The 11417-nt window shown below is 43.1% G+C and overlaps 1 protein-coding gene across 1 annotated transcript in view; it reads left to right on the forward strand.

Moving 5' to 3' along the window:
- Nucleotides 1-10330, forward strand: part of RALBP1 (ralA binding protein 1) — a 43823-nt gene extending 33493 nt beyond the window's left edge. Inside the window, exons 8-11 of the mRNA XM_065890046.1 lie at nt 3399-3506; nt 8880-9001; nt 9242-9365; nt 10124-10330. Coding sequence (XP_065746118.1) covers nt 3399-3506; nt 8880-9001; nt 9242-9365; nt 10124-10330 — 561 coding nt within the window. The remainder of the gene's footprint in view (nt 1-3398; nt 3507-8879; nt 9002-9241; nt 9366-10123) is intronic.
- The last annotated feature ends 1087 nt before the right edge of the window (nt 10331-11417 follow it).

Here is an 11417-nt window from a genome sequence, read left to right on the forward strand (position 1 = left end):
ATACAAGCAAGGATTTCTGCTTTTACCACTTCTATTCAACATTGTACTGGAGGTCGTTCTAGCCAGTGCACTAAAACAAGAAAAAAAGGCATAAGGACTGGAGAGAAATCAGTCTTTATACGTAGATGATGTGATTGTCCCTATATAAAATCCTAAGGAGTCTGTACAAAATCGAATGACTTTAGCGACATTGTAGCATACAGGATCAGATGTATAAGTCTGTTGTATTTCTGTATATTCGCAATGAACTATTGGATAGTGAACCTAAAAAGAAAAGACATAAATTAAAAATATATTTATATCTCAATATTGTTAAGATGTTAGGTTTTTACAGATTGATCTGTGGATTCAATTCCAATCAAAATCTAAACAGGTGATTTTGGTAGAAATTAACAAGCTCTTCTAAAATCTGTGTGGAAATACAAATGACCTAGAATAGCCTAAACAGTTTTGAAAAAGGAAAACACGGGAGAGCTCACACTACCTGATACTAAGACTTACTGTAAAGCTATAGTAATCAAGACAGTCTATATTGGATAAGGATAGATATATAGAAAAGAAAGTCCAGAAATAGACCAATACATGTGTGGGCAGTTAATTTTCAACAAAGATGCTAAGACAATTGACTAGGGAAGGTTTTTCTTTTCAACAAATGGTGCTGGAACAATTGGATATTTACATGCAAAAAAAAAAAAAAAAAGAAGAACCTGACTTCCCTCTTTCCACACAACATATACAAAAATTAGCTCCAAATGAATCTTACACTAAGACCTAAAAAAACTTCCAGAAGTAAACAGAGGAGAAGAATCTTACTGACTTTGGCTTAGGCAGTGATTTTTTTTTTTTAATTTTATTGCAGTATGGTTGATTTACAGTGTTGTGTTAATTTCTGCTGTACAGCAAAGTACCTCAGTTATAAGTATATATATTCTTTTTCATACTTTTCCATATGCTTTTTCACAGGATATTGAATATAGTTCCCTGTGCTATACAGCAGGACCCTGTTGTTTATCCATCCTATATATATATACTAGTTTGCATCGGCTAATCCCAAACTCCTAATCCATCATCCCTCTCCTACCCCTCTCCCCCTTGGCAACCACAAGTCTGTTCTTTATGTCTGTAAGTCTGTTTCAGTTTCGTAGATAAGTTTATTTGAGTCATGTTTTAGATTCCACATATAAGTGATATATATGGTATTTGTCTTTCTCTTTCTAGCTTACTTCACTTAGTATGATAATCTCTAGGTCTATCCATGTAGCTGCAAATGGCTATTTTTATGGCTGAGTAATATTCCTTTATATATATACCACATCATCTTTATCCATCTGTTGATGGACGTTTAGGTAGTTTCCATGTCTTGGCTATTGTGAATAGTGCTGCTGTGAACATAGGGGTGCATATATCTTTTAGAATTATAGTTTTGTCTGGATATATGCCCAGGAGTGGGATTGCTGGATCATATGGCAACTCTATTTTTCAATGTTTTGAGGAACCTGCACCAATTTACATTCCCACCAACAGTGTAGAGGGGTTCCCTTCTCTCCACACCTTCTCCAACATTTATTATTTGTAGGCTTTTTAATGATGGCCATTCTGACCAGTGTGAGGTGGTACCTCATTGTAGTTTTAATTTGCATTTCTCTAATAATTAGTGATGATGATTTCATCTTTTCATGTGCCGGTTGGCCATCTGTATTTCTTCCTTGGAGAAATGCCTATTTATGTCTTCTGCCCATTATTTTTTCTTTTGCGGTATGTGGGCCTCTCACTGTTGTGGCCTCTCCCGTTGCAGAGGACAGGCTCCGGACACGCAGGCTCAGCGGCCATGGCTCACAGGCCCAGCCGCGCCGCGGCATGTGGGATCTTCCCGGACCGGGGCACGAACTCGTGTCCCCTGCATCGGCAGGTGAACTCTCAACCACTGCGCCACCAGTGAAGCCCTTCTGCCCAGTTTTGATTGGGTTTTTGTTTTTTTGTTACTGAGTTGTATGAGCTGTTTGAGTGATTTCTTAAATAGGACACAAGGTCCTTGAACTATGAAATAAAAATTTGGTAAATTACATTTCATCAAAACATGCTCTTCAAAAGATATTAAGAAGATGAATATGCAAGCCAGAGACTGACAGAATAGTTGCAAAAAACACACTTGATAAAGGACTTGAACTAGTATGTATAAAAAACTCTCAAGACAAGCCAATTTTTTTAAACTTTATTTTTTTAGAACAGTTTTAGGTTCATAGCAGAATTGAGGGAAAGGTACAGGGAATTCCCATATACCCCTTCCCCCCTCATGCTTAGCCTCCCTCATTATCAGCATCTCCTGCCAGAGTGGTACATTTGTTACAATAACAAGTCAATTCTAAAAAGGCAAAAATTTGAACAGGCACTTTACTGAAGATTGTATATGGATGGTAAATAATCACATGTGAAGATGCTGAACATCATTAGTCATTAAGGAAATACAACTTAAAATCACGAGATACTACTACACACCAACCAGAATGACTAAAATTAAAAATACCAAGTGTTGACAAGAATGTGGAGCAGCTGGAACTCTCCTGTATTGCTCTTGGTTCAATCATTTTGGAAAACAGTTGGCATTTTCTTTTAAAGTTAAGCATGAGGTTACCATCTGACCCAGCAATCCCACTCCTAGGTGTTTATCTAACAGAAGAAGGCATATACCCACACAAAGCAAATACACAGTGTTCATAACAGGTCTTGCTAAAATTGCTCAAAACTAGAAAGGACCAAAATGTCCATCAGCTGGTGAATGGATGAACAAATTGGGGTACATTCACATCATGGAATATTACTCAGTAAACTACTGATACAAACGACAAAATAGACCAATCAAAATTAGCAATGTGACAGATAAAAAAGACTACTTACTGATTAATTCAGTTTATATGAAACATAAGAAAAGACAAAACCAGAGCAGTGGAAAGCAGGTTAGTGGTTGCCAGGGGCAGCAGATGGTGGAAGAGCCCAAGGGCACTTCGTGGTGATGGAGATGTTCAGTGTCTTGATTGTGACGGTGGTTACTTGACTGTATACAGTCGTCAAAACCAGTTGAACTGTGTGCTTAAAATCAACCCCTTCCAAAGAAAAAAAAGTATTACAGAAGGTAATTTATGTGGGAGCGTTCCGGAAATGGTGAGCACGTTAAAATTGAACATTTTTCTTCCAGTGCAGCCACAGACTGAGATCCACACATTATTTTCAAAGCCCAGTTAGCAGATGCCCATACGTCCAGATGGTTCAGCTGACTGTGTCACTCTTATTTTTTCAGTTCTAGGAGGTGAGAAGGAAACTTCTGGACTGGTGATGGTGTGAATTTGTTGAATGTGTTAACAGTAGGCTGACCAGTGCTTTTCATTTCTCTCACTTGACAGGAGTGTGAAACCAAGATTGCACAAGAGATAGCCAGTCTTTCAAAAGAGGATGTTTCCAAAGAAGAAATGAACGAAAATGAGGAAGTCATAAATATTCTTCTTGCCCAGGTAAGCTAAACTTTTTCTTTATTTTGTAAGATTCTTTTTTTAAAAATAAAAATTATGTATATTTAAGGTGTACAACATGACCTCTACATAGTGAAATGATTACTGCAATCCAGCTAATTAACATTATCCTCTCACACAGTTACCTTTCTTTTGTGATGAGAGCACCTGAAGTCTACTCTCGTAGTATATTTCCAGTATTCAGTACAGTATCATTAACTATCATCATCATTATTAGATCTCTAGACTTAGTCATTCAACATTAAGTGCAACTTGGTATTTTTTGACCAATACCTCCCTATTTTCCCCACCCTCCAGCCCCTGGTAAGCACTGTTCGGCTCTCTGCTTCTATGAACTCGACTTTTTCTTAGATTCCACAAATGAGTGAGATCGTACAGTATTTGTCTTTTTCTGTCTGGCTTATTTCACTTAGCCTCATGTCCTCCAGGTTGATCTATGCTGTATTAAATGGCAGGATTGCCTTCTTATGTCTGATTAATATTCATGGTGTGTGTATATGTATGTGTTTACGTGTTTTATTTTTTAAATATTTGTTTTTTTGGCTGTGTCGGGTCTTAGTTGTGGCACGTGGGAATTTTCATTGCGGCGCTTGGGCTCTTCGCTTCGTTGCAGTGCGTGCGCGGGCTTCTCTCTAGTTATGGCGCGTGGGCTTAGTTGCCCTGTAGCATGTGGGATCTTAATTCCCCAACCAGGGATCGAACTGGCATCCCCAACATTGCGAGATGGATTCTTAACCACTGGACCACCAGGGAAGTCCCTATATGTTTTTTGTATATGTTTATATATATATATATGTGTGTGTGTGTGTGTGTGTGTGTGTGTGTGTATACATGTGTATTATAAATATATATATATATATATATATGTCACATCTTTATTCATTGATCCATTGACCATTTGGTAGTTTTCATATTTTGACTATTGTGAATAATGCAGTGAACATGGGGGTGCAGATATTTCTTCAATATCCTGTTTTCATTTACTTTGGGTATATATCCAGAAGTGGGATTGCTAGATCATGTGATAGTTCTATTTTGTATTTTTGGAGGAACCTCCATACTGTTTTCCATAGTGGCTGCATCAATTTACCTTCCCACTAAAACAGCACAAGGGTTTCCTTGCTCCACATCCTCGCCAGCACTTATCTTTTGTTTTTTGATAAAAGCCATTCTGACAGGTGGAAGGTGTTATCTCATTGTGGTTTTGATTTGCTTTTCCCTGATGATCAGTGACACTGGGCATCTTTTCATATATCTGGCCATTTGTATGTCTTCTTTTGAGAAATGTTTATTTAGGTCCTTTGCCCATTTTTTAATTGGGTTGTTTGTTTTCTTACTAATTGCATTGTTTGAGTTCTTTATATGTATGATAACTCCTTATCAGATGTAGGGTTTGCAAATATTTTCTCATTCCATAGGTTGTCTCTTCACTCCTTTGTTGCCTTTGCTATGTGGAAGCTTTTTAGTTTGATGCAGTCCCATTTGTCTATTGTATATTTGTGCTTTTGGGGTCATATCTAAAAAATTATTGCTCAGACTCAATGCCAAGAAACTTTCTCCCTATGTTTTCTTCTAATAGTTTTATGGTTTCAGGTCTTATATTTAAGTCTTTACTCCATTTTGAGGTGATTACTGTGTGTGGAGTGAGATAAGGTAAGGATTCATTTTCACTCTTTTGCATGCGGAAAGCCAGCTTCTCAACACCGTTTATTAAAGAGCCTGTCCTTTCTCCATTGTGTAGTAGCATCCATGTCAAAGATCAATTGACCACAAATGTGTGGATTGATTTCTGGACTCGGTTCTGCTCCATTGGTGTATATGTCTGTTTTTTTATGCCAGTACCACACTGTTTTGATTGTAGGATGATGCCTCCAACTTTGTTCATCTCGTTTAATTGCTTTGGCTAAAAAAAAGGGAGAGAGAGAGAGATTGCTTTGGCTATTTATTACAGTCTTTTGTGGTTCTGTATGAATTATAGGATTGTTTTTTCTATTTCTGTGAGAAACTCCATTGGAATTTTGATAGAGATTCCAGTGAATCTGTAGATCACTTTGGTAGTATGGAAATTTTAACATTATTTCCTCCAATCCATGAACATGGGATATCTAAATTTATTGCCTTTTTTTTATGCTATTGTAAATGGAATTGTTTTCTTAATTTCTTTTTCAGATGGTGGTTAGCATATAGAAATGCAACTGATATTTGTATGTTGATTTTGTATTCTGCAACTTAATTAAATTTATTCTGACACTTATTTGGTGGAATCTTTATGGTTTTCTGTGTATAAGATCATGTCATCTGCAAACAGTCAATTTTAATTCTTTACAGTTTGGATACTTTTTATGTCTTGTATAATTACTCTGGCTAAGACTTCAGTACTATATTGAACAGAATGGGCATCTTGTCTTTTTTCTGATCTTAGAAGAAATGCTTTCAGCCTTTCACTGGGGTATAATGTTATCTGTGGGCCTGTCATATGAGCATATCATGTCACTGTGTATGTTCCTTCTATACTCACTTTGTTGAGAGTTTTTATTATGAAAGGATGTTGAATCTTGTCAAATGCTTTTTTGAATCTTTTGACAATACTATGTTTATCCCTCATTTTGTTAATGTGGTATATCACATTATTGGTTTGTGTTATGTTGAACCATCCTTGTATCCCAGAGATAAATCCCACCTGATCGTGGTGTATGATCTTGTTAATGTATTGTTGCATTTGGTTTGTTAGCATGTTTTTTGAGGACTTTTGCATGTGTATGCATCAGGGATAGTGGCCTCTTTCTTTTCTTGTGGTGTCTGTAATTTGGCTCTGGCACGAGGGTGATGCTGGCCTCGTAAAATGTGTTTGGGAATGTTCCTGCCTCTTCAATTGTCCAGAAGAGCTTGAGAAGGACTGGTGTTAATTCTTCTTTAAATGTTTGGTAGAATTCACCCATGAAGCTATCTGGTTCTGCTCTTTTCTTGGTTGGGAGGTTTTTGACTACTGGGTCAATCTTTTTACTCATTATTGGTCTGTTCAGATTTTCTATTCCTTCATGATTCAGTCTTGGTGGGTTTTAATGCCTCTAAGAACTTACCCAGGAAGAAATGGCAAATAGAGGGAATCAAAACAACAACAACAACAAAAAACTTACCCATTTTTTCTAGGTTATCTAGTTTGTTGGCATCATAGTAGTATCTTATAATTCTTTGTATTTCTGCGGTATCAGTTGTAATGTTTTCCCTTTCATTTATAATTTTATTTAAGTCCCCTCTAAATCTAGGTAAAGGTTTGTCAATTTTGTTTATCTTTTAAAAAACCAATTCTTCATTGACCTTTGGTATTGCTTTTCTCGTCTCCATTTCATTTACTTTTGCTCTGATTTTAGTATTTTCTTCTTTTTGCTAATTTTAGGTTTGTTCTTTCTCTAGTTCCTTGCGGTATACACTGAAATCTTTCTTCTTAGTGTAGGCATTTGGCACTATAAACTTCACTCTTCAAACTGCTTTTTCGGCATCCCTTAAGTTTTGGTATGTTGTGCTTCCATTTGCATTTGTCTCAAGATAATATTTGATTTCTTCACTGACCCATTGGTTGTTCAGGAGTGTGTTGCCAGACTGCTGATGGTCATTTTATATTATAATTTGAGAAGCTCAACTACAGAGGTATGAATCTTTTAACCAAACTTATGAGAAGATTTAGAGGTTTTAGAGGGGCTTACTTGTATTTGGCCCTACCTTTATGTGGTGTTTGCGTAAATGTTCAGCTGGAGGAAGAAACTACCTTTTGTACTGAGTGATTGCTTCTTACTGGAGACCGTTCTAGCTGTTTTATTTCATCTCATTTCACTCACACACAGGTCTTGAGTTATAGGTATTTCCTCTAATTTACAAATTAGTGTAGTTGTTCCATATTAATGAGATTGGACTTCAGTATTTTAAAATTTGTTCTTCCTGATGTCACAAAGTTTGAGATCCTTGAAATGTAACAGATTTTAGCTGATAGTCGTTGCTAATAACACCTTTTAGATATTTTATTCTTTGCAGGTGAAAGTCAGTTGTTGGAGATGAATTGTTCGATTATTCATTAATCAATTTGGCAAACAGCTCTTGAGTTTCTACTGTATTTCCAGGCAGAGAGCTAAAGATGAGCTCCTTTCTTTCTGAATTTCTCACTCAATCTTACTCTGTTCTGGAAATTCCCAGAGTTTAACCAGAAAGGAATGAAGTTTTAGGCTCTGACAGCATAGTCAGTGCTCCCAGAAACTCACGTATGTGGGATACCTAAAGCCCTACAAGTTTCAATCCTTTTTTGTCACTTCTGAAAATACATTGTTTTGCCTACCAGGGACGTATAACTCTTCTCCCCTGAAGAGAGAATCAAGTCCCAAATATGTCTTTATTTCAGAGTTTTCAATCTGGTATTTCTTGGAACAATAGCTTTCCTAAGTGCACTGAGGTTAAAGGATGAGCCTCTCTGCGTTTGGAAACACCTGGGGAATATGGATATCACATCTCCGAGAGAGATTCTTTATGCACATGGGAGGCTTTGGGTAGTTGACTTTAGAATTTGACCCTAGCGTCTTTCACATTTGATCACAGGTTCTTATCCTCTCGCTACCTGTTTGGGAAAAAATGCTGTAGACCTTTGCTGCCTCCAGCTAATTTCTGTAGCTTTCCATCTCTGTTACCTCCTAAGTTTTGTCTGCTTTGGTTCTTTCAGTAGGTTGAAAGGGCTAGCTAGATCTTGGGCAGATAGGGATTTATATCCCCTCAGGTGAGCTAATCAGTTTTAGAAAAGCGTATTCTGTTAAAGGAGAATATTTACTGTTTAAATATTATCTCTGGGGACGTGGGTTGAGGAGGATGGTGGCTTGTGGTGAGGAAAAATTTCTTCTGTGAACATCTTTCCATCACTAGATCTACTTTCAGGTGATGTTGATACCAGCTTCTCATCTCCTGGGTCCTTCTTTCCTAGTGACACTGTCAAAGCCCACTGTGGCCCTAAAATAGATTCTCTCAGTGGGAAGGCATTCAGAAAGGACTGGGAAGCAAAAACACACGGAGTCACTTGAACTTTGCTTTGTGCCCAGTGTGCTGGCGGCATGCAGAGCCTTTGCAAAAGGAGGATTCCTAAGTGGCATTTTATGTCTTGAGAAAAATCTAGTCATTCCTCCCAAACAACTTAGTCTACCTTTTCTCAAAGAAGCCTTTTCTTGACATTAGGGAAATGGGGTATTTTTTGGGTGTGCTTTCCCATAACTTGTGTGTTAGTGTATGGGGTGAAACAATTCAGGGTGACAGGAGACCCCAAAAGAGTGACATTTCCTAGACTCAGACTCTTCAAGGTGTTCACCAGTGGTCATTATTTAGGAGAATGAGATCCTGACTGAACAGGAGGAGCTCCTGGCCATGGAGCAGTTCCTGCGCCGACAGATCGCCTCGGAGAAAGAAGAGATGGAACGCCTCCGAGCGGAGATCGCCGAGATCCAGAGGTGAGGGAGAGCCGCGGGCTGGTTTCCAGGGATGCCGACTGCGGCGCGAGCACAGGTGGCCAGCGCTCAGCCTTCCGTGTGGAGGCGTCAGAGTGACCCTTCAGTTTCTTCTTTATTAAGTCTTAAGGACGGTGCAGTATCGAGTGCAGCCATGGAAAGCTGGTCAGTCTAGAGGCAGACGACGGGCCTGTCTCTGCTGGCCGGTAACGCGCTTCCCGCCCTGTCCCCGCCCCCGCGCAGCCGCCAGCAGCACGGCCGCAGCGAGACCGAGGAGTACTCATCAGAGAGCGAGAGCGAGAGCGAGGATGAGGACGAGCTGCAGCTCATCCTGCAGGACCTGCAGCGGCAGAACGAGGAGCTGGAGGTGGGCGCAGGGGACCCGAGGCTGCACTGAGGTCGTGGAAAGCGCGGGGCTCCCGACAGACGTGTTCTGCTTGCCGTCGGTGACTGACGGGCAGGCCTAGGAGGGGGACTTTGGGGGGTGTCCCACCGGGAGCGTGCAGGGCATACACGGTGTGGGGAGCCGGCAGCACGCTGACCAGTCTCCCTTCTCGCCCTCCCCTCCTCACAGAGGAGACCGAGGGCTGTGGGCAGCTTCCCCTCCCTCAGGCAGGTGCCAGGACAGACCAGCAATTCCACACTGGATCCCAGCTCGGGAGTCCTCTCCCCAGAGCCGCGGACCGAGGCCAGGGGGCCATGGGAGACGGGCCAGCTGGCAGCACCTCGTCCTGCTCAGCATTTTACAGAGCGTACGAACATGCTGAGTAGGAAAACGGTCCTCAGAACTTCAGCGCTCAGGCTGTAGGTCAGGCTGCTGCAACGAAGGGAACAGCCCCCTGGTCTGAACAAGGGCCCCCGCCCCATCTGGCCGCCCACCAGGTCGGCACAGGGCCGCTCGGAGTGGGCAGGAAAGGAAGGGACGGGCCCCGGGAAGGGCGCCGAGCGAGCGGGGCTGAGCAGCCGCCCCTGCCGGAGGAGGGAGGTCTGCGGGGCAGGGCGTCACCTGGACTCCGCGGACTGAGGGCGGGTAGCTCCGGTGTGGCGCCAGGTTTCTGTGGTCAGCGGGAGTTGTTGTCTGCAGCCTTCTTGCTGATGTGAGCACTGTTGTTCCCGTCCCTCAAGATCAAGAACAACCACCTGAACCAGGCGATTCACGAGGAGCGTGAGGCCATCATCGAGCTGCGGGTGCAGCTCCGCCTGCTCCAGCTGCAGCGCGCCCGGCCTGAGCCCCAGGCCGAGCCCGAGCCCGTCGCCAGGGAGCCGCCCCCGAGCGGCAAGGAGCAGCCTCGGCCTTCGCCCGGCAGGGACAGGAAGGAAACGCCCATCTGAGCGCCACCCGCCCGTCCGGAGCAGTGGCCTGGAGCCCCGTCAGCGCTGCCTCCACCGTCCCCACTGTAAAGATGCCTCCTCCACGCGGGCGGCTCGCCGCAGGTGACACGAGGACAGAGCGGCAGGCGGTGCGGGCTTGTCAGGCACAGATGAGTTTCCAGCTAGTGTTAGCTTCTTTGAAGATTAATTTCCTTTGTTAAAATAACTTTTAACCCTTGAGTGGCTTCTTTTTAAACCAAAAAATCGTCTTTCTTTCCTTTTTATTACGGCAGAATCAGGATTTTTCTCTCGTTCAAGGGGGAACCAAACAAGGCAGCCTCACTCCTGCCCGTGCCGTGTCCCCTTCCAGGGTCTCCGCTGCCCGCCATTCTCGCCTGTGCCTTCACGCCTCCGTGGTGCAGATTCTGTCCTGGGAGCCGCCTCACATTTCCCGACTGGCCCGAGTGGCTCTCACGGGGGTGACCTTCCCTGCCCCACACCCCGGGCCCAAGTCACCACAGCAGCCTGTGCAGCCGCAGACACAGCTGCTCCGGAGCCTGCCTGCCGGCCAGGGTCACCACGGCCACCCGGCTCCTGCTGCCTGGGCTCAGCAGACGCTTGTCGCTGGGTCGTGGGAGCGGCTGCCCGGACCCGGGGCATCCACACAGAGGATTTGTTTCTCCAACCTGCCCCTAGAACAGAACGTCGTGGGTTGCTTGCTTGGGCTAGAATGTAAGCATCTCTTTGCCTGAATAAGCCATATGGATGGGTAGCTATGCTCTTACACAAGATTTCAGATGTCAGTGTCCACAGGGGCCGGGTGAACCGCTGCTGGGTGCCCAGTTGACCAGGCTGAGCGATAGGAAATGGCTTTCCTCTGGAGTCAGCCGTAGTCCTGACCCCACCACGTCTCTGGCAACCCGAGGTGTCTGGGAGGCCGGCTCGTAGGCACTCGGTCCAGTCCCGCTGTGTCCGAATAAGTGGCTCCACGAGGTTGTCAGCTCTCACGGCTGTGAAGACAAACCCCACACACTCAAGGTGATGGAAACACCCCCCGCCCCTGAGGGCTCTGTCCTCTCCTCCTGGTTAGTATTTATTTTCAGCACCT

Source organism: Phocoena phocoena, chromosome 13 (assembly GCF_963924675.1).
Source record: "Phocoena phocoena chromosome 13, mPhoPho1.1, whole genome shotgun sequence".
Lineage (NCBI taxonomy): Eukaryota > Metazoa > Chordata > Mammalia > Artiodactyla > Phocoenidae > Phocoena > Phocoena phocoena.